The sequence below is a fragment of the Nycticebus coucang genome, chromosome 14 (assembly GCF_027406575.1).
Source record: "Nycticebus coucang isolate mNycCou1 chromosome 14, mNycCou1.pri, whole genome shotgun sequence".
Classification (NCBI taxonomy): Eukaryota; Metazoa; Chordata; class Mammalia; order Primates; family Lorisidae; genus Nycticebus; species Nycticebus coucang.
The window spans coordinates 41,500,867-41,524,978 of record NC_069793.1 but is presented as its reverse complement, the minus strand read 5'-3'; the positions used below and the strand labels follow the sequence as shown (position 1 = coordinate 41,524,978).

At 35.9% G+C, this 24,112-nt stretch overlaps 1 protein-coding gene across 14 annotated transcripts in view; it reads left to right on the top strand.

The window, feature by feature from the left end:
- GAS2 (growth arrest specific 2) overlaps positions 1–24,112 on the top strand; it is a 140,652-nt gene that overhangs the window by 79,606 nt on the left and 36,934 nt on the right. For 5 of the 14 annotated variants that reach the window (XM_053560875.1, XM_053560876.1, XM_053560874.1 and 2 more), the window contains exons 7-8: positions 224–331; positions 13,849–13,902. In XM_053560875.1, coding sequence (XP_053416850.1) covers positions 224–331; positions 13,849–13,902 — 162 coding nt within the window. Of the gene's footprint in view, positions 1–223; positions 332–846; positions 982–4,311; positions 4,399–13,845; positions 13,903–14,943; positions 14,971–24,112 lie in introns of those variants that run through there. The other 9 variants (XM_053560881.1, XM_053560882.1, XM_053560883.1 and 6 more) reach the window with 5 other exon arrangements.

The window sequence follows — 24,112 nt, the reverse complement described above, 5'->3', positions numbered from 1 at the left end:
ATGCTGTGATGTAACCAATGGCCTTCACAAGATGTCTTTAGAAGTAGAACCTTACCATTAACTACTTAGGATTTAGTGTCATATCCCTGTGCTCACGTCACGTCCATAGATACAGATCAAGTTTAAAATCGTTAATGGTCCAGGGACCTCAGAGCTTTTGAAAAAAATTAACCTAAAGGAAACTTGATAAAGAAGAATGAACGTGCCTGCTCTCCTATTTCAGGTGAAACGAATTTCTGAAGATCCTCCTTGCAAATGCCCAAATAAGTTCTGTGTGGAGCGACTCTCTCAAGGAAGATACCGAGTGGGAGAAAAGATCCTCTTCATTAGGGTAAAGTTATACTTTCACTTGTTATCTTGTTCTGTAGGGGACTATTCAGAATTTGAGTTGGGGGTTACAATGAATTATGATAGGTAACTAAACAGCATAGCTTTATGGTGCTTACAGTTGGACTAACACTGCAAGGTAGGAATACTTTTTAAAGAATACATTATAATGTCCTACTGAGGACTAAAGAAATAGACCTACCTTTTTCTTTAGGATAAGCACCCCAACAAGATCACAGAGATCAAAGACAGTAAAGGTGCTTTTCACTTGTGATTTGCTTTACAATAATCAAACGAATTTAACCTCTCAAAATGTGACATTTGCTAAGATGAAGAATTCTTTTTAAAAATAAGAAAACGGGAAAAGTAGCACTGATATAATACTAGAAACTTACATTCAATCATAAAAGTATCTTTCTGTCTTATATTTTAGTCATTTCTTAAAGAACAGGGGTTCAGATTTTTAAAAAAATGTATTCTCCCATTTTATTAAGTTAAAAATGTCTTCTTATTTTATAGAATAGAATGATTTGACTCTACATCGAGTACCATCAATACACATTCTCACACTGTTGAAGTCAGTGATGGACCAGTAGAAATGTTGTCAGCATGAAGTTTTTTTAATTTTCACTTTTGACTGAAACTTATTGTATGACAGTTCTTTTTATAAGTTGTGGCAATAAGTATTTGAGATAATTTGGCCTTAACTCTAATGTCCATCATTTTGTATTTTAACCTAATTTTAGCTCAGTGTTCACTGATTTTTTTTTCTAATTTCCAGGAAATCAATATTCTGCTTTGAAATGGCAACAAATGGGGATATAATAATATCTTATTATTATTAGACATTTGAGAACAAATTTTGGGTGAATGACCTCACTAGGAAACAGGTGCTGGGCGGTTTATTGCTTTTTTGTTCTTTATTGCAGGAAAACAAATTTGTTTTAGTCATTCTGTCTGCTTTTACTATAATACATTAAATGAAAGTGATTTAAATTTTACCAGGTTGACCATTCTCATTGAGAATCAGTCTCCTTTAGACTGTGAGACCCTTAAGTTTAGAATCAAAACACAGCGATCTGTTTATTTAAATAATTATACCTTATATAATAGAAGCTTTAATAAAACATATGACTAATAAAGTAGGCAAATTTCCATCTAACGTAACCTTTAAGCAAAATATATATTACATGTATTTGTGTTCAGTTTTCCATATTTAATCATTTGTTAAAGAAATTAATGCTTATATTTGTGAATAGCACAAATTTGTATAGTATTTAGTATATGAGTTTTTTATGTTCTATTTTTCTTTTCATAAAATGTTTTTCTCTAAATATATTCATATATTATTCACAAATAAAATGAGATTTGCTTTATTGAAAATTTCAGCAAGTTTTCTTAGTGATAGGATTTAAATTTAATATCAATTAATGCATCAGGGCATGTTGTGCGCACGTGATTTCCTACTTCCAGTGTCCTATGTAAGCTACCAGTAAGAGAGTTAACTGTGATGTAATTATTCACTGACTGGCCCAGAAAATTGTGGCAGTGTGCTATTGTGTGTTTTAAATCATTTACTTTCTTTATTTTTGCAAATTTACCTTAAAAAAATTTTTTTTTGAAACGGAATTTCACTCTATCACCCCAGCTAGAGTACAGTGGTGTGATCATAGCTCACTGCAACTTCAAACTCCTGGACTCAAGCTATCCTCCTACCTCAGCCTCCCAGGTAGCTGAGACCACAGGTGCTCACTGCCAAATGGACTTTTTTCTATTTTTAGTAGAGATGGGGGTCTCACTCTTCTTCTAGCTGGTCTCAATCCCCTGACCTCAAGTCATCCTCCCACCTCAGCCTCCCAGAGCGCTAAGATTACAGCTGTGAGCCACAGCATCCTGCCCAATTTTACCATTTTTATAACATATTCCCTTGAAATTAACCCCTCTAAAGAAACTTAAGTTTTTATAAAAGGAAAATTTCTATCACTCCCTAACTTGGAAACCCAAACTATTTTTTAAAAAGGAAAATATTCATGAACACATATTGATTGAAATTCTTATTCCTTGGCTTGCTAAGAGTTCATTTCCACTTTAATGGAGTAAAGTGTTTCTAAAAAGGCTCCTCTGCTTGTCTCTGGTTATCTCTAGAGGCTTAGTAATCAGAATTTCACAAGCTGGTCATATGTCCTTTGCATATGACATGTTTTTTTCCTGCCTCCTCCTCTACATTAAATGGATGAACTAACTTGATGTATACCCACTTTTCCTAGTACTTTTGGTTTGTGTATGGTAGGGACTATATTTAACTGTTTGTCGCTTTGCTCTCACTCTTTGAAAGGGACTGGTGATTATTACAAAATCTCAGAGGCATTTAATTGATTTTCAAATAGTCATCTTGTTCTCAGTGCTAATATTTTAACTGAGGTGGTTTCTTTGAACACCTGCATTAAGAAGTAAAGTGCCTATAGTCAAGTTCACACATACACTTAATGAATGACCATCTCAGTGTCTTCTTTACAGGTCCCTATTTCTTAAGTTTCCATTTTTAACATGGCAATATTTTAAACTGTGTCACATCTTTGCTGAGGGTACCTAATATTTACTTGACTGCATTTACATATAGTATATTAATATATGAAACATATGTACAGTGAAATATCCATGGTCTCTTAGCATGTGTCCCCCAGTTATCTATCTATCTTAAAAGCATAAATGTGTTCAAATGGTCATAATGAACCTGTCTAACACAAAGAACAATTCAGGGTCAATGGAGGCTATTAAGACTGTTGACTTCGGGCGGCGCCTGTGGCTCAGTCAGTAAGGCCCCGGCCCCATATACCTAGGGTGGCAGGTTCAAACCCGGCCCCGGCTGAGCTGCAACCAAAAAATAGCTGGGCATTGTGGCGGGCGCCTGTAGTCCCAGCTACTCGGGAGGCTGAGGCAAGAGAATTGCTTAAGCCCAGGATTTGGAGGTTGCCGTGAGCTGTGTGATGCCATGGCACTCTACCCGAGGGCCATAAAGTGACACTCTGTCTCTACAAAAAAAAAAAAAAAAAAAAAAAAGACTGTCGACTTCATTCTTTCCTTAAGATAACACAGTTACCAAAACACTAACTCAGAAAGAATTATCCCTTAGAAAGTCAAAAATACCAGACTGTCTTAACAAGCCTATATCTAACACATTTACTCTTGAGTGACTCTTTTCAACGTGAGCTAGATGAACAATTTCGTTGCCAACCGCCTGCCAATGTTTTTTGACAACGCCTCACCACTTTACTTATATATGGTTTTATAATTTTGTGCATCTATGAACATATCTTCATTTTATACATTTAAACAAATACAATAACAACAAATAAGAATTACAAGTAGTATAAAAGTGTGTGCAGATTTCATGGCCAGGGCCACATTTCTCTGAAGAAGGTCTTCCCTAAGCACATGTCTTACCTCTGGATTTCTAGAAACCAGTGTATGGGTAGATACTTCACACATGTAGTTATCTAATGTGTACATATGCACAGGCAGTCCCCAACTTACAAACATCAGACTGACGTGCAAGTCCCACTTACAAATGGAGGCTATTACAGGTAATAGGTAAATGTACCTGTTTCAATTTACATACAAATTCAGCTTAAGAAGAAAGCTACAGAATGTATCTTATTCACAAACAGGGGACTGATGTACATGCATCTCTATACTTATGTAGATATGTTTATATATCTCCATTTGAAGATCTGGGATTAACATCTACGCAGGTAAAAAGAAACCTTTATACAAGGAAAAACCTCTGAGATTTTTAACTACGGTTTTTAGTTATATAGCCTAATAATCTCTTGACACATGGGAATTTTCTTTTTACTAACATATCAACATCAATTTCTCAAAGCCAGATTTTTACCCTGTACTGGATTTTTCCCCTTTACCCTTCCAATGAGTAGTATTTTTTAAATTATCATATGCAGCTAATTTGTGTCTGTATTTGTGCAGGTGGAAATATACTCTCCTCGAAGCTATAAATATTTCAGTTATTTTCCAATGGCTTTTGAATTTGGACGGTGATGATAAAAACTTACAGTAAGAGAGATTTGAATTATTCCCACTCAGCTACAATATATATCTTTGAAATGTAAATAGATGTATCTAGGTACAAATATTTTGATTTCAGGGAAGAGAAGTAAGAATTTTTTGTGGTCGTTTTGTTCATTCGATCAGTTGGTATCTATCTAAGTTTCACACACCAAATAGTTGGCAATACAAATCTGAATGAGCTTGGAAAAATGGATTTCAGAAATATGTCTTAGATACAATAAAAATGTCTATGTTGTTTGATTTATCAGCCCCAATTTGATGACTATGTTCTGTGCAATTACTCCAACAGTGATTTTGAAAGTGATACCCAGATGTGCAATATCAGTACCATCTGGGTAACTTATTAAAAATGAAAATTCTTAGGCTTCCCCACACCCACTGGATCAAACTTTGAGGGTGAGGCTTAGCTATCTGTGTTTTAACAAACTCTCTAGGTGTTTTTGATGTGCATGCAAGTATGAAAGCTAATATTTAGAAATGACTATATGTAGAAAGAGATTTTTTTTTGCACCAACAACACAATTGGAAGTCATCTGCATGTCTGATCATGGAAGAATATTAAGGTACAAAAAATGATAATTTTGAAGACTTCTGTGCAATAATGGTAGAAAATGCTCACAATTTAATATTAAGTGGAAAAATAGGCGTTTAAATTTATATTTACATATAAAATAGCTTTGCATAGAAATGCTACATGATTATTAATATGATTAAGGCTTGAAGAAAATAGGAATATTTGAAAACAGATTTTAATTGTTGAGGGCACAGAGTTTTGAATGATTTTTTCTGTTTGGTATTTATTTCTGATGATATTAAAAAATATTAAGCCTTAAGAGAAACCAGCAACCAAATATAGTTACAGATTTGAGACTAGAAATAAAAAGTCCTCTGGAAGTTGTCAGATTAAGCAGCAGACTGCTCATTTGAATGGTCCTTTTGCTAAGTTTCCCTTCTCTGGAAAGGAAGAAGAAGGTTTATTGGAGCCATAATGTCATTTAGACTAGAGAAGATTTTGCATTTTGTTTGAATTTACTTGTAACATAGTTGTCCTTGGAGGAAGATTTTACCTTTTCCTATTTTTCATTACTATTTTATCTCTCCACTTTGAAAACTCACACTGTTGAAAATTAGCACTAGGGAACATGTGGACGTTCATCTACTACCTGGGTAATGTGCTTTCTCTTTGCAGATTCCATTAGTGAACCACATGTACTGTGTTTTCTCTCTGCTAACATTAAGTCTCCAAATATTGATTGTTCCATTCCTTTAGATATCAGATTTTAGCGATTTGAAAATACATAATACGATAAACTGATTTGTGCTAATGCATGAGATGTGTGCACATTGCTTTGATGTAGAACATCCATGGAGTTAGAGCTTCACACTTAACTAAGTTACTCTAATGTTCTGTTACTACAACTTCCTAGCAAAATAGCAGCTGGTGTGATCAGATGATGTGAAATGGCTGTTCTTTGCCTACTTTGGCCACTAATGCGATGAATATTTTTTACCTTAATTACAACATTGTACTTTAGGATTGTTCAAAGTACATCTCAAAGAATAATAATCCCGTAAGATGTACAAAGTTATTTTTTATAAAGAAAAAAAGATATGGTAGAAGTTAAAACAGTCTTCTTTAGTAACTTAATAGTTACTAATAATTGAGTTTGTTAGCTTCTACCTGAACACTTGACATATCTCTTAATAACTTCCCATTTCAGGGATGGAAGATACTGTTGCCCATTTCCCGTTTGCATGCGAGGAAGCTGAGACACAGGGGTTGAGTAATTTCTCAAAGTTATAAGATAATGATCATTGGTGTGTGTGAGGATCAAACCTGGCAGTCTGACTCTTAAATATGCACCCCTTACTGATTTCTTTACTGGGAATTTTTTGAAGGGCTCAACATACTAATGTGATCTGTAAGCTTCTAGACGGAAATGGAATACATTGCATTTTCCAGAAGCATTTAATCATAGAAATGGTCCACTTCCCATCCTTCTTTTCCTCCTGGAAGCATCATCCCATCCTGGGAGGTTATGAAAATAACCTTTGGGAAAGACATTATCAATTGAATAAATTTGAACAAGTTGTGATATAGAATTACACTGAAATGAAAGCTCTCCACATCTTGCCACAATTAAAGTCTATGTATTTTAAGGTACTAAAGAATATTGAATTTGTTCTCATTTTTTATTTCAAATGCTATTTGGAAATGATTTTCAAGAACATGACTGGAAAACCTTTAAAGGAAAGGCAATTAAAATCTAGTAAGGAACAATTTGTGCCAGCCATTGTATCAAGTAATTTATGTATTGTCTCACAGAATCCTCCCTGCTATATAGTTAGGAAATTGTTTTTATCCTTTTGTTATGGGTGAAAAAATAAAATCTTAGGGAGTTTAATTTGTCAAGTAGTATGGTAAATAAAGTTCAAGCCCTGACTCTCAAGCTTACAACATATTTCACTCCAAGCTTCCTCATGTGCATGTCATTAAACACAGATCTTTTATTCACAAAAGCTCATCCTCTAAAAATTATCTATACCTCTTTCCTGTACACAGGTATTTAAGCCTCATTTATAGTCAAGTATTCCTTAAACCATTTATACTTTAAAAATATTCAGAAATACAAAGGTCATTACAAATGCATAATCAATAGTGCCTAATGTAAAGAAATGGGCATAACATATTCATCTGACTGTATTATAATAGTGATAATCTATGGGTATTTACTAGATGTTTACTAGATGCCAGGCACTGCTCAAAATGCTTCATCCATTTGTCTCATTTAATAGGCAAAACTAATTAGAATTATACATATTATAATATACACTGTTCTCTTTCCTAATATATTTTTAGTAGATGTCAGAAGACAATTCTCCCATATTGCCAGTATAATCTTATGGTGTTGTCTCTTGCTAATTCTAGATATTTTTAAAGTAGATTAATGCTGTTTCAAGACATTTTCATAGCAGAACTTCACAGTTGGGTAAAAACATATGAGATTTTTTACTTACAAACTAATGGTTTAAGGGCATTTTTCTAGTTTAAGAAAGGGGAGTACTTGAGAGCCCAAAGAAAAGACCATGAATAATTTAAGAAGTTAGCAAGGAGACCTGATTGTTGTGGAGTTACCTTCTTGGTACTACTTTTACATTAAATCATCATAGATCAATAGACAAGTCGCACACACTGTTATTGACTGTGCAATTTCTTCTTTACCATAAAAATTCTTCAGGATTATGCCTGGGTGGTAAAAATCAACTCACTGAAACAAACCAAGCAAAAGAGAGGCACCAGGGCTCTGTTGCTATGGCAACTGAACTCTGCAGCATCTTCTGGGACTTGCTCTAAGAGGAGGTCCGACGATAGTGAGAGATATTCTGTTCTTTCCTGTACTTATGACACATCTGATTTATCGTGAGTAAAAAGTTGCACGATTTAAATTGCACACCTCTGGTCATGGAAAGGGGGCTGTTGTGTAAAAATGCAAAAGCATTGTTAGCAAGTGATAAGGAAATTAAAACTTCCATTTATCTTAGTAAAACCATGCCTGCAGTGGCCAGTACTCAGTAGCTGAGGGTCAAAAATTTATTTTTGACAATAAAATATGAATCCTTTCTATAATTAAGCAATTTTTGAGTACAATGATTATGTTTTCAAAACTATATAATGGTTTATATTTGTTTCTAAAGGAAAAAAATCTGGTCGTCTTTCTTCTGGGGTATATATAATCTCAGACATTTAGAGTGCTCTAATCCATGGTGAGAGAAAAATGACTGCTATTCATTATGTGAAAATTTCCAAACTCTGCCATATTCTTAGCCCACCTTCCTCAAAGTGGAGCACTAATTCAGAAAAAAACAAGAAATAGCATTTAAAATATATCTATATGTTTTAATTTCGGTTTTTAAATTCTTTTTGTTATAATGGTTCTGCTCCATGAAGGACAATCTCATTTGTCATTTGATGATGTTCACTGAGGCTGGACATAATTTACACTTTGGTAAAAACATTTCTCAAAGGACTTTACAAAATTAATAAATCCTATTAACCTGTTGTCTCTGAGAAGGCCTATGTCTTAAATAAGAACAAAATATGTGATGACTAGCCCTTGCTGTGAAGAATTCAGTTTTATGTGCTATTGCCTTTCTGAGCATTATTCTTTGAGGTTAGAAATCCTCAAGTATAAAAAATTTAAATTGTATTTCGTCCAAGATTGCAGCCCAACACTATATCCAGTTGACACCTCTTTTAAAAGAAAGAAAAAAGTAATATTTGGCATTTATTACAGGAATGGAAAAAATAGCTAATATTATCTGGACAATTCTCTGTATTCTTATTTAAGCTTGGGAATTCATTTCCCCTTCCACTGACCTGTTACAAGGTATGTCATTCTTGTGATACTTCACTTAGGAGAATGGTTTCCTGTTCCATCTGGGTTGTACATATTTGGAAGTAAAACTCAGTGGAAATCAAGCAGGTGGGAGGGATGAGGAGGAGTGGGTAAGATCGGACTTGACGGGTATAGTGCACACTAACTCCGTGATGGGAACACTTACAACTGTGACTCAAATTGTGCAAAAGCAATTCGTGTAGTCAAAACATTTGTACCATCCTGATAATCTGAAAGAAAATCTGAGAAAAAAGATGTGTCAATTGTAAAAAGAATATATATATGCGAGCTCAAAACCAAAAATCATTATTCCCTGAAAATTTGCCTCTTTTGACCCTTAGCAATGTTTAGGATTTTAACTTGCCTACTGTCACCTGACCAGACAAGCATTCGTTACTGCTCCTCAATTAGTAAGTTTACCATGCCTTCAAAGTTGTGCAATGCATGTGACTTTACTTCAACTTGAATGATTTTATTTAGCCATTATGCTGCATCTAGAATTAATGTGAAAATTTTCTCACTAGCCACAAATCAAAAGTATTTAATTAAGGAAACATTGGAATATTTAATGACTTCACTGAATAAATACACCGCTCCAATGATCTGCATTCTCCATTTCTGCATTGCTGTAGATGTCCAGCTATTAAGATAAATTTTGTCAAATATATATAGATGTCTGACATAGTGCTGTTTTGTATTATGTCCAGTATGAGAAAATTGAATTAGTCCAATAATTTGGCTTGTTTCTTAATTTTTTATTTTTTTGAGACAGAGTCTCATTCTGTTGCCTAGGCTATAGTGCAGTGGCATCAGCCTAGCTCACAGCAACCACAAACTCCTGGGTTTAAGCAGTCATCCTGCCTCAGCCTCCCTAGTAGCTGGGACAATAGGCAACTGCCACAATTCCTGGCTGATTTTTCTATTTTTAGTAGATAGGAGATCTCTTTCTTGCTCAGGGTGGTCTAGAACTACTGAGCTCCAGGGACCCTCCCATTTTGGCTCACAGTGTGCTAGTATTAAGGCATGAGTCACAGGCCTAGCCTAATTTGGCATTTTAATTGATTTTAAAAGGTGTTGTTTTTCTGTGCCTGAAATTTAAATCCCTAGTCAAGAATTTGGGGAGAAAATAATCTTTTTTCTACATTCACATATATATGAATGCTTTAGATAGTTAATGACTTATCAAAAATCACACAGCTAGTAACTGTCCAAACATTTATTGGAATTTAATGTTATCTGTTTTCAGAGCCCACAATTTTAAACACATGCTATTCATTTCATTTTAGACTAGTCTTTTGGCATGTCATGGTGCAAATATTACTGCTCAACCTTTTGAAATCTATTGGTAATGGACCTTCTCTGCATGTGTATCTCTCTCCTAATTAGCTTATTCCTGTGCCTGTGAGCTTTGGCAAATAATAAAGTTTAATAGCTAGTCATTATTGGAGAGACAGAAAAGTACATCAAGGAAATATTTTGCAAAATAACAACAAAAATTAAAAAAAAATAGAAAACCCAACAGGAATGGTTTTTGTGATGTTTCATATATTACTTCATTTTCTTTTCAAGAAATTGACCATAACTGAAAAGTCTCCTAAAAGCAAGATTTATTCTAGAAGTGAAGAAACTTAGGAATATTTGCAATTTCCTACAATTATAAATTTTTATTTATAATTGGACTTTACTTGGTTAAGATTAAATCCTGTTCATTTGATTAGGTATGGAAGGATTTTCTGAGCATGTTCCGGTGGGAGGTAAAATTATTGTTTTGTACCTTTTTATACTTTTATTATTGGATCTAAATTAAACTTAGGACCAGTGCAAACTGGACACTTGGGCACAGCAACTACTGCTTTGAAAGCAAGTTCCCTAAAATTGGTTGCCAAGTATTTTTAAATAATACTTTTTTAAAACTATTTTTACCTTGATACTTGATGACAGTAGAGGAATTTACTTTAATATGGTTTGTGATGCACTTTTACTTATACATTATCCCATTTTAGTTTCATTAGCACTGTGTGAACATTAGTTAACACATCTTATTGAGGAGGAAACTGCAGCTAATAGAGATTTAGTAATTTTCCTAAGCTAATGCAGCTAGCAAGTACTTGATCTGGGATAAATGACATAATAACAGATTTGTATCTAAATTCCATATTTTAAATGTCACACATTTCCCTTTGAAGTTTTTCTTTTTAAACTTGTAGTTAAAACACATAGTTTTTTACTATGTTTTTTATTTAGAGAGCATTTCCCTTAAATGATAAAATATCTATTACCTTGCAATATTAACTTACAAAGATTCTAAGATTTTCCTTTTCCTTCCTTTTATAGTTTCCCCCAACAAAAGTTTTTCTTAGTTTATATGTTCTGGACTGAAATAAATGATTTTTTGCAAAAGGTAAAGAAATCAAATAGTCATACACAATGTGTTGTGTCCTTGAATAATTGATGAGTCTTTTAGCCACCAAAGAAAAAACTGGGAAATAGCTGTCGTATAAATTATATATAGTTCCCCCATGAGCTCAAATTGCATGAACACAATACAGCCAGATTCATTTAAAAATATACAACACAAATGTGGCCATTTGGAATTGTGTTGAATACAGTCAAGCCTGGTAGAAATGCTGCCATCAGCTTGACGATAATAAGTTAGACTCATTTAGTGCTGTTGTAGTCATGAAATTAGTGAGATTCGTCTCCACAGAAGCTCATTTTGAAGCTTGCTCTGTTTCTTTTCTTTTTTTTTTTTTTTTTTGACATTTCGAATTTCAGCTTTTCTTATAAAGACGCAGGTGTTGGTCTTGAGCCCTTCACCTAAACTGCCAGGCCTTCCGTTGCAAGAGCTTTAATGATGCTTATCCATTTTTAGTTCCCTGGATTGGTGTGTTCCAATTTTATTTCCATTTGAAGCTTGGTGTACACTATTTTATGACAGTCTGCCCTTGTCTGCCGTGTTATTGGAAGCATGCTTAGATCTTAAGGAGCCATTTATGCAGATTCGGAGAGAAGCAAGTATTCGGGTTGAATATTGGCCTGAGAATGTATCCTCTAATTTTTTTTATAATGGATTATTGGATGTTAATAAAAAGAAAAAAGCCATAAAGTTATTTACTAGTATTTTCCCTATTTCCTAAAAGAACACCAGCAAGAAGAAATCGCTGTGTCAAGTCATTGCTTGTCTCCTAATTATGGCTTTCTTTTATATCACTATCTTTCACATGCTAGCTTCTCATTCCCAGAGCACCGTACTCAACCCCTTGTCCTTCTGTTGTTAATTATGGAAGAAGGCGTTCTTTAGCTCTAAGTTCATAAAATATAGTTTGTGTTACGAACAAGTTTTATTTTCTTTTAGCTTTTTATAGACAAGTTTTAAAATCTCCATGGGGAAAAAAATTCATAATTATTTGAGACATCACCACAAAATGGACATCCTAATCCTTTTTAGTTAAAAAAACAGAACGAAAACTAATTCATCTAATGTTCTATTTGTTCCCTTTCCCAGAAAATTATATTTTGGTTAATAGTCTCATTAACTGCACCCATGGGCCATTTGTCCTATCTTTCCTACAATTCAGCATCATGTATAAAAGTGACAGAGATAATCAGATAGTCTGAAGCCTTGTTTAAGAGAAGATAAAAGGCAGGCCTTCTTTCAACTTTGTCTTCTAACGTTTGCTTTAGGCATAAAGGTCTTCAGGAATTTGTGGCTCAGTGAGTAGGGCACCGGCCCCATATACCGAGGGTGGTGGGATCAAACCCAGCCCCGGCTGAACTGCAACCAAAAAATAGCCGGGCGTTGTGGCGGGGGCCTGTAGTCCCAGCTGCTTGGGAGGCTGAGGCAGGAGAATCACGGAAGCCCAAGAGCTAGAGGTTTCTGTGAGTCCTGTGACGTCATGGCACTCTACCGAAGGCAGTAAAGTGAGACTCTGTCTCTACAAAAAAAAAAAAAAAGGAATTCCATTCTAAAACTACATTACCAGGGATTCCAGAGGAGCCTGAATTTGAACATCTTAGCACCAAGGATGTGAACAGGATCATCCCCCATGCACACCATCTATAGATCTCACAGAGAACAGACGGCAGCTGGAGGAAAGGGGAAGATGAAATATTCTAAGGATAAAAAGGAAGATAGCTTTGACTAATAAACTAAGAAATGACAGCTGTATTACTATTGAACTATGAAAAGGGAAACAAAAGTTTTCCAAATATGACTTTGTTACCCTGATGCTAAGGCTCAAAATCTGAAACATCCTTTGATTCGTTGTGATAGCCTTTCTACAAATTACCTTTCTGACAAATCTGTCTCCTTGTGAGTTTAGAATCTCTAATCTAATCATAAATTAATTTCTCTAGTTGTAAGATTAGAATGCTGCATAAATGCATTGTAATTAATAATAGAAGAAAGTGGTAAAGTAGAAAAAAGTGATTCCCATATCTCATAAATTTCTGAGGGTAAATATAACGATAGGGCCTGGACATGAAACAAAGGGCCGACACCAGCGAGCTTACTGGGTTGCGGGGAAGTGAATACAGGATACTAGGGTATTTCCTCAAAGTAGGAAATTTCATACTGAAAATAAAGATGTTACTTACTTAATTTTCCCTAGGACTTTATTACACATTCTCTAGAGTCAGGCTGGTATGTTTCTCTTACAGAACTGAGATACAGAGTTGATATCTGTTTTCTTAGCGAAGTTGTTTCCTTATGTGTATCTTTTTTTTGCAACAGGAGAACAAAGGACCTCAGAAGAAAAATATTTCAAATACAATATTTATGTTTCAAAATGTCAACAGCCAGCTAGTCTGTGATTCCCAGACTGTACAAGCCTCACGTATCATTTAATGCACATTACTCTGCAATAAAATTTTCCTTCCCTACAGGATGTGAAAAAATATGAGATAGTTATTCTCATTATAAGCTAAAAAAACAGTTTCATTTTGTCACACAGGATCAAAGTTTTCATTTTTAGGTGATGTTAATGCATCTTTCTGCGTTGGAAAGCTTTTTATGGACTTCATCTTCTTGTTTCAGTAGGGTCTTCATGGTTGTGACTATGTCTCCACAGCCAAAGCTAAGCAGACATTTAAGGTAATTACTTAGAAAATTAAGGGGAAAATATCTCCACTTTGCTTTCCCTGTGGAGCCTTGGCCTGCAATCAAATAGGGGATGTTGGGCACCCAAAGTTAATATTTTGTCCTTTTTCTTTTCTTAAGTGAGGTACTAAAACGCTGTTTCTTCTTTGATTTTCCCGTACCACTTTGTAAAAATGGCAATTGGGGTATATATATTGGGGGTGGATGGACAGTAGTAACCTAGTATATGTCTTTTTTGTAGCATAATTCCAATGATACAGTGAGTTCATTCACTTCCAAAATTATTAAAATTATTTTGGTCTGGCCTGAGATGAGCTTCTGCATGCAATATTATCTTGGTCTTGACTTTCAAATATTTGAAGTATATACTTGTGGATAAAAGTAAAGTGCCATATGATTTCAGAATGTCTCCATTCTATTCCTATTGCACAAATTGCCCTTTGTGGTCGAACACAAATGGAACCTCATGGACCTCTCACACGTGTCTGCTCCTGACACCATACGTAACCTCCAGACATATCAGTAGTGTTTTAACACATCAGTACAATAAATGTTAAAGGGAACAGAAATGGGGCAGGCTTATAATTCGAAGTACCAATGTGGCCAAGGCACATAGGAAGATTAGCTTATTTTTAGATTTTAAATATTAGTATTTATGATCTAGAAAGCAGAGCTTACTTGAGAAAGTCTTGTCAGTTATACATAAATAGAAAATAATTTTAAGAGAAACCTCATTTTATAAATTGTACTTCAAACAGGATCAACGTATCTTGAAATTATGTACATTATGAAAATTAGTTTAGATTTCTAGAAGAATGTGGTTAAATTCTTCCCTTTTCCAGCATTTATACCTTTCTTCATTCAACACATTTATAAGGGTGTGCCATGTTAAAGAACCATGAGAAATCTTGATAAAATTTCTCTGTAACCTCTGTTTCTTCATAAAGATTATGTTTCAGGTTGTAAATATTGGTCAGGTACCATTTAATCATTATATCAATTCAATATAATTTAATCAATTATCTCCATTCATAGATGACAAGCTGAAGAAAGAAATGAGTGCCTGAAAATTCACTTCTAAAATTTCAACAGATCCAAATGTTATAGAACATAAGAATGTGTGACTGAGTTGGGTGACAGAAACGCAAAGCATAACTTGGCTTAGACCTGTTGAAAGATATGGCATTGAGAACTCTGAAACAAGTTAGTATTAAATGAAAATAAAATCTAAATCTGTGGAGCTAATCTGACTATGACAGCTTTGATCCTCATTCATCACCAAAGTCAACTGAACCCCTGTTGCTGGCTCCTGTTACATTTCCCTTTTCATTATTCAGGTGTCACTTGGTTAAAGAGAAAGATGTCACCGGACGGGTTTTCTTTGTTCAGAGAGAGACAGAGTATTTGTGTTCTATTCAATACTTAAATTGCCACACCTCTCCTTGTGTCTTATAAAAGTAATTTTTTTCTCTTTTCATCCATGTTTTTTAATAGGTCATGTATATTGACCTAAAAAGACAGGTATATAGTTTTCTAAAATCCCTCATCACAATTCTTCATATTTTCTAAAGAAAAGAAAATCTCTGAGGTTAGTGTTAGTTCAGTAGGCATTATGGATTTTGTACTGGAGGTTTATAATGGAGCTAGAATTTTTTTTTTTTCTTTTGAGGCAGCTCAGTTCTCCTTAGAGCAGACTAAAAACTGTGCACATTTTCCTTCTCTTCCTTTCTCTGCCTTCCCTCTTTTCTCAGAGAAGATATGTAGAGAAAGAGGGGATAAACTACCAAGGTTTGGGGGTGGCATCCCCATTTGATGCCTTGTCTTTCTTTCTAATGAATATGGACATAGAACGGTATAGTCGTCATTGTCCTAAAGGAAGTAAAATACACTGAAGTCAAGAGCATGACTTGCTTCCTGTGTTGCTCAGAGACCCCAGAACGCTCAAAGAAAGAATTTAGAGCTGACAGCTACATCAGTTGGCTCTTTGGGGTCCTAAAACGATCAGAGGGCTCTCAGTAATCACATCAGGGCCATCTCTCCTTTCACTGTTTGGACCCAGAAAGTTCTAGGAGAGTGCTACAAGCTTCAGGCTTTGTTGTACCAATGGCTGAGATACCTGAAGGCCAGAGAGAGCTACACAGTGCCAGCTTTCTAATTCTTCCGGAAGTTGGAAGAATAACTTCTGGGAGTTGCAGTCTTTTCCTTAAGGTCTTCTTATTGCTCTTTCACACAGTTTCCCAGAAGAAGAAGCTCAATTCTCTGCTCTTCTGACTTTTGCTGTTCAGGTTTGTCAAACTGTCTTCATGCCTAAGTCTCATTACCCAACTTTATGGTCAGTTTTCAGTTTTCCCTGCCTCATTTAAACACTTTTTTTTACGGATGTGACTTTAAGTCATCTTTGCTTCTTATGTCCAATGCCACAATCAGTCTCAATCCCTTCTATTTCAGCCACCTGTGTGTCTTACCCCGGAATTGGCTATTCTTGGGGATTGTTTAGGGATTACCTTTTATCTGCTTTGGTTTTCATTTCTTAGGTCAATTTATTTCACTTGAACATCATTCCAAGATGCCATTTCTCGATCCCCTTCCCATAGTAGGTTATAAAAAAAGGGTGTCAAACATTATTTTAATCATTAAGATTCCAACAGTTTCCAGATAACTGGAGGCTAGTGAGTGATGTGTTGATATCCTAAAATGTTTCCACCCACTATATGCTACCTGGAAATTCCCAGTTAAATATATAAAAGCTCCATTTTTATTTCATATGCAATTTTATATTCAGTGGTCTCCAAATTTATTTACTCTATTAGAAGTATTTCTCCAACATAACTCAGGACTTCCTCAAATTACTAGATGCTGGAGCTGTACAAGTGGCTTATGTTTAACCATGTTCTCTTTCTGATTTTCTTAAAGGCAAAGGCTTTTAAAATAAGGCATATCTTTGATTAAAGTATATATAGTATACCACACTTTGTTTAAAATAATAATTCTTAGATTTTGGGGGGTGTTGGTAGAAAGCATTTGAAAATTAATCTAGGAACTGAGAGTTGAATTATAAGAAAGAGTATGTAAAGCAGTACTTGATACATGCGCTTTTAGAGTTGAGGTCATGTTTGAGGGAACATACGCTTAACATCAAAGTTGAGCTAGATATCTATGTCTCATCAAAGTTTCATGTGATACATTACTTTGGGTTAGATTTGAGGATGAAGTTCTTAGCATGGTTTTTATCTGTCATGAGGTTTTTCTATTAATTTGGACTTCAAGAGTCAGGAAGGGTTATTAGGAGAAACTAAAGGCTGAGATGAGACTCAAGGAATGAGTAGATGTTGGTCAAACAAACAAGAAGGGAAAGTTTTCCAACCAGAATCAGAAGGGAAACAGAAACAAAGGCCCAGAAGCAACAGAGCAGATGAGAGGAAGACAGAGGGAGACAGGATCAAAACGATGGAAATCCAGTCTTCAGAGCAGAGGACGAGGGGTGGGGTGCGTAATGAGAGGCTGGTGTAGCCAGGGAGACATGAAGCCAACCAGACTCATGGAACAACTATATTAGGAGATAGATTGTTTTGGTTTTCTCCTGAAGGCAATAAGAATAGTCTGGATAATTTTTAGAAGGAAGAAGATGTAAGTAGATTCCATTTGAAATTACATAGGCTACAGTGCAGAGAATGAATTGGAAGTGTGTAAAAATGGAGGAATATTATCCCACCATATTGGCTTGGAGAGTGAGAGGGTTGTGAGAGTGGCAGCTAGCCTGGAGACATCTTTCATAAATATTCCATATGTATATTGTTGTCAAGGTGAGACTTTCTAACTTAGCACATGGGTTATTTAAAATTGAAGTACTGTTAAGTTCTTCTCGTCCCTTAAACAATAACAGAAAAGCAACATGTTAGTTTTGGCTTGTTCTGACGTATCTGCCTGGCATGGAGAACTTGGCTGGGCTTCAATATGTCAGAATTTCCACTTGTTAATAAATGGTTTCTTTGGTGAGAATTTCACATAGAATAAAATTGTAGGCTACTCATCAAAACTAAAAGAGAATGAAGGGAAAGAGTGTTTTTATGTTTTACAACCATAGCACCATTAAAAAAATAAAAACTTCTGGGAAACATCACTTGATGAGAGTCAAATAAATTCACAGAAAGGCACAAACTGGCTCTCCTATCAACAAGTTTAAAAAATTTTGTTACCCTACACTCTTATTCTCCAGATGTTACTCAGATTCTCAGTTCCAGGTCTGCCTGGTGATTCAGTACACGTTTTGTTTAGCATAGCAGACCTATAAAAAGTACAGTGCTTTGCCCCCAGTAAGCCTTGCAGCGAGACCAAGGTATTTATGTTAAAACTGTTTCTTGGGCCAAGATTCCTCTCCACAGTATTTTTTGGCCATTGACAATTTTTTTTTTTAACATGAGTTCATTCCAAAATGCCCAGAAAACAATGATTCCAGATGTGCAGTTGGAGTTCAGACCTTTGGGTAGATGTTAATCTGATTTATCCATCTCCTGTTAAATCTGTGAGTTGTCAGTAACAGGTAGTAAGCAATCACCATGTGCCTGGTGCTGGACTCATGGATCAAACAGTGAACAAAACAAATCGCTTTATATTCTAGGAGATAGATAATAAACACATAAACCAAGAGTCGAATAGTAAAAGGCCAGACATAATTATTTAAGCTTTGGGAGAAAGACTTTATTATTTTAGGTACAGTAGGTAATGAATTAGCTTGCACCTTATTTATAAAAATAGGATGTGAACCAGATGTGTTCATTGGGCCATAGTTTGATGACTCTGCTATAAATCATTAAATAAGTAAGCTTGTCTTTTGTACTATTATAATAGGAAAGAAGCTAGAACAGGATAATGGAGAAGGAAGATGTACTGGAGTAGTTGGGAAGGACTTTCTGATGATTGGGTTAAATATATGTCTAAGTCAACGGTTCTCAATCTGTGAGTCGTGACCCATGGGAACTGTATTAAAGGGTCGCGGCATTAGGAAGGTTGAGAACCACTGGTCTAAGTGATTAATAAGCAAGTTGTCACTATTGTCTACCTTTATCTTAAAATTAAATGTAAAACTACAAAAAGTAAGGTATAGATTATAAATTCATGGAAGGATCCCTATAGAACACACTGACATGTAGAGAGACTCAATAATTCTTGCATTGCTGTTGAAAAGTTTCAAATAACAACTTCCAGTAAAGCCCCAGCCTTCGTTAATTCATACTTTCTTCTGAATTTCCATGGCTTTTATTAAATGGTAATACTCACTTAGCACTAAGAAAATGTAACACATTTCTTATGTGTACTTTCCCAAAGTGTATGGACAGTGTTTTGTGATAGTTTCTGTCCTAGCTGCCCATTTTGGCATTCTCCCATACTTGGCACATGATAACGATTAGATTACCATCTCATGAAGAATAGAAAAAGTTATAAGACGGTGCAGCCAGGAGTCCAACAAAAAGTGGATCAGACTGAGAATTTGCTTTCACAGTGCATCAATGCAGGGTAACTTGGCTATACATAAAATATTAACTGGAGGAAGAGGAGGGGCACACTTCTGAACATCAGGTGGTTCGCTCTGATTAGATCTGCAGAGCTAGCTGCTTTATGTGAACTGTAGTTGTTAAATCCTGATCCATGCAACAAATTAGAGACTAGAAGTTTTTCAATAATACGATGGGTTGTTTGGGTCATTTTGTTAAACCACATGGAATAATCCATCAGACAATAGATGTTGCCTCTTATAAAAAGCTGGTCAGAAGTCCTGGCTGCAGAGCTCAAAGATCCAGGTGGAAAGAGATGCAACAATGAGAAAAATAAGACGAAATGAAAGGTGGTGTGAGATGGATCAGACTCCAGATTAATTCATTTGACAAACATTTGTTCAGTACTTACGATAAGCTGCACACTATGTTAGGCAGTGATGAATTTAGATGGCATACATTAGATTTATCTAGAAAGCTTTCACAGGGAAGGTGGAAACTCAATAGTGTTTTTAGAAATATATGGGATTTGAATGAGAGAAATTCAGGAGAATAATAGAGTAAGCAACCCAGAGGAATAGGAAGAACTCAAGAGATCTTTGAACAGTGAGTGGGCCAGTTTGGCTAGAGATTATGTAGAAAATTCAAGTAGGGAATAATGTGAGAAAAAAAGGTTTGGTGGGGCAACTGTGAAGCCTTTGAATGTAAAGCCCCCACCCCCTGTCCCAGCCCAAATGGCATTTTAACCCAAAGGCATTGGGCAACAATTTGAGGTATTGAGTAATAGAATGGTAAATGGATGTTTAAGGCAATTAATATGGCAGAAGTTTATATGTAGAATTATAAGAAGAGCAGAAAGAAACTAAAGGCAATGATGCCAAATAAGAAGTTTCTCCAATCATTCATATACTACACACGTGATCTTTCACTAACATGGTAGAGAGAATGAAAAAATAATGGATAATGTGCGTATTTTGAGGATAGGCTTGAGTGGGTATTAATGGAATGGAAGGAAGAAGTAAAGACCAAAATAGAATTTTGAAAATGATGGTTTCTTAATAGAAGTTACTCTTCCCCTAGGGGAAAAAATAATTAGTTGAGAAGAAACATTTATAGCTTAAAAGAGTTTCTGAGGTCAAGTCATTCTGTTATCAACTCAATAAAGTTATTTAAAATCTCTGTGACTCATCTGTAATAGGAATTATAATACTCATTTTTAGAGGGCTGATTATTCATTCATTTCAGCAGATATTTCATAAATTATTTTTCAATTCCTGGAAATAGAATGGTGTATAAGAAAAGGTCTCAGGGCGGCGCCTGTGGCTCAGTGAGTAGGGCGCCGGCCCCATATGTCGAGGGTGGCGGGTTCAAACCCAGCCCCGTCCAAACTGCAACAAAAAAATAGCCGGGCGTTGTGGTGGGCGCCTGTAGTCCCAGCTACTCGGGAGGCTGAGGCAAGAGAATCGCGTAAGCCCAGGAGTTGGAGGTTGCTGTGAGCCGTGTGACGCCAGGGCACTCTACCCGAGGGCGGTACAGTGAGACTCTGTCTCTACGAAAAAAAAAAAGAAAAGGTCTCTGCCTTTAAAGAGTTTATTTTCTAGCGGAGACAGATTCTTTTCTAGTAGGCAAAAAATATGCAAGGTAATTTTGAGTTCTGATAAATGTTAGAAGGAAACATTTGAGTAATGTAGAGAAATGGGATTCAGAAGTGGTTTCTTTGGGTAAAGCTCTAAGAGATGGCTTCTTCAAGGAGATGTTATTTGAAGTGACACCTTGAAGGATGAGAAGTACCTAGGCTGGGAAGACCAAGGAAAGCATTTCTGAGGTGACAGGAAGGGCAAGGGCAAGGCTTGGCTTATCTGGGGAACAGTGGAGCTGATTTCTTAGCTTATGCACGAGCATTTCTGAGAAATGGGACCATTTTAGCCTTGCCTACCTATCATGATAGTACTCCATTGTCAGACTGTGAGTGTAAATTACAGCAGATTCAAAACAACCACCTGCCCTCTGGTGCCCTCTGAGGCTTATTTGATCCTGTTAATAATCTTTTCCCAAATGCCAGGGTGGATGACCAGAGTATGGCTTGCGCGTTTGTCCTGGGGCATATGCGTTACTATTTTTTTATGTAGGAAACAGACCAAAGCCATATCCGAGAAGGCAGCTTCTGTCAGAGAGGAGGAATCTGTTTATTTATTTATTTTTGTAAATGAGAAGGGGTAGAGACAGAAGGGAACAAGAAGTGTTCTGTTGAGAGGAATGACTTGCATATTTTAGTCGGTCTATTCATTCTTATAAAACTAGGGCAAAACAATGATCCCATTAAGTGGTATCTTTTTTTTTTTTCACTGTAGCATTTTTTTTTTCTTTTTTCAGGGGAAATAAAAAAGAAAAACACTAGAATCAGGGAATCCTTTGATTCTGTGGTGTGGGTTTGAATGCTATCTCTTCACCCACAAGAAAATTCTGAAAAATGGACCCTGGAATTTTTTTCTTTAGAATCCTAGTTGTCTCTCTAATTTTGTGCTGATTGCCCTAGTTTCAAAGGTGATGGGGAGACAGTAGAGAATCGCGTGAGAATTTTGGAGCTGCGCCCGGCTCCACACCTGTGTCCACCCTCGCCTTTGTCCTGCGGCAGCCACCTTGGTCTTCTCTTCTTTCAGCACACTTTGTTCTTTTCTGCTCAGGAGCCTTTGGAAAGACGGTTCTTTCTGAAATCTCTCTACCCGTTGCCTTATATCTCATTTTTTATTTTCTTTGGCTTTTACTTCTAATTTCCTGCCCTCTAACAAACCTTTCTTCCTCCCTAAATTGGACTATGGTTAGCTGAGGTTTTCCTGTTAAGGGATACTGCTCCCAAGCACCCTGTTCTTCTCTTTCGAGACGTTTATAACACAATCTGTCTTTGCTGTGTTTTCTTCCATTCTTCACTATTCCAGACTGTAGGGTCAATTTATATTGGAGTCTGGTTGCTGGCATTCTCTCCCCTGTGCAATATACTCGGCAGTATATTTCCTGCCATATAAGAGCGGCTTAATAAACATTTGTCAAGTGGATTGAGCTAGAATAAACAGGCATTGTTTAAACATGATGGAGGATTTTTAGAAGTTGAGGAACTCTGAAACAAAGGTAGATAACAATAATTTCCTAAGAGTTAAGATTAGTTGTAACAGAAATTGGAAAAAAAAAAAAAGTGGCAGTTCCTTAAAGAAGGTGAGTTTATTTCTCCATCATGAAAGTCCAAACCTGGTTTGATGACTCTGTTCGTCAGAGTCCTCAGGGTCTCTATCCCTCCAGCTCCATCGTCTGCCATCACTGGTGGAGGGTCTCACACATATGGTTTAATGTGGTTCTGGGTGTCAGGCAAAAAGATGGAGGTAAGGAGGGAAAGTGTGTGTGCCACTTAAAGAAAGGTCCTAGAAGCTGTCACTCCTCTCACGTCTGACTGATTGTAGCTTAGACTTGTGCTCACATACTTGTGTATAGCTGCAGCAGAGACTAAGAACATAGCTTTTATTGGGGGCAGCTCTGTGCCCAATCAAGTTCCTGCTGCTCTAGAGGAAAGGAAATACTGAGAGGCCGAGGTCCTTACAGGAGGTCAGGGTGAACATCAGAATGATTAGGACCACTTGGCAAATCATCAAACATTACTTGAGCCTTCAATTTAAGTCTTTGATTCTGTAATTTGTAATAAAAGCTAGACGGGCAAGAATTACTGATATTAAAGTTAGGTAGCCCATGTGTTACTTAGTAACATTCTGAGAAATGTGTAGGTAGGCCATTTCAGCACTGAGAGGACGTCTCAGACTACACCGACAGAAACCTGGAAGGCGCAGCTACTACACACCTAGGCTAATATAGTCCGTAAACCACAAGTCTGTGTAGCCTGCTACTGTATGGAATACCGTAGGCAACTATAAGGTAATGGGAAGTATTTGTTTATCTAAGAATATCCAAGCATAGACAAGATGCAGTAAAAATATGACATAAAAACTTTAAAAATGGTATACCCACATAGGGCATTTCCAGATGAGAAGTTGTTCTGGGTAAGTCAGTGAAGAGAATGGTGAATTAATGTGAAGACCTAAAATATTCCTGCCTAGTACTATAGACTTCATAAACACTGCACTCTTAGGCTACGCTAAATTTATTGCAATTTTTCTTCAATAATAAATTAACTTTGGCTCACTGTAACTTTTTACTTAATAGTTTTAATTTTTTAAAAATGACTGACTCTTTTGTAATAGCTTAAAACACAAATAGCTAAACAAATATGTTTTCTTCATATCCTTATTCTATAGTATTTTTCTATTATTAATTTTTTTTCCTTTTTAAACTTTTTTTCTAAGAAACTAAAGCATAAATATACATATTAGTCTAGGCCTCCTCAGGGCAAAGATCATCAAGACATCTAGGGGAACAGGACTGTCTTAGCTTCATTGTAATCTTATGGACTATCATTGTATGTGTGCACCACATTGACTGAGACTCTGCAGTACATGACTGTGTTCTTTGGAACAGTGCTTTTTGGTTTTGCTTTGGTATTTTTAGGAATACGATAAGATGCATGCAAGTTAAAGGTGGTTTTTAGAAAGAATAACATGTATCCCTGTAGAAATGTATTGACTTTGAAGCAGCTTAATTCGAACTTGGATTCAACATTCAATTCAATCACCTATGTATTTAACTTTCAAAAACCATGATAAAAATAAAGA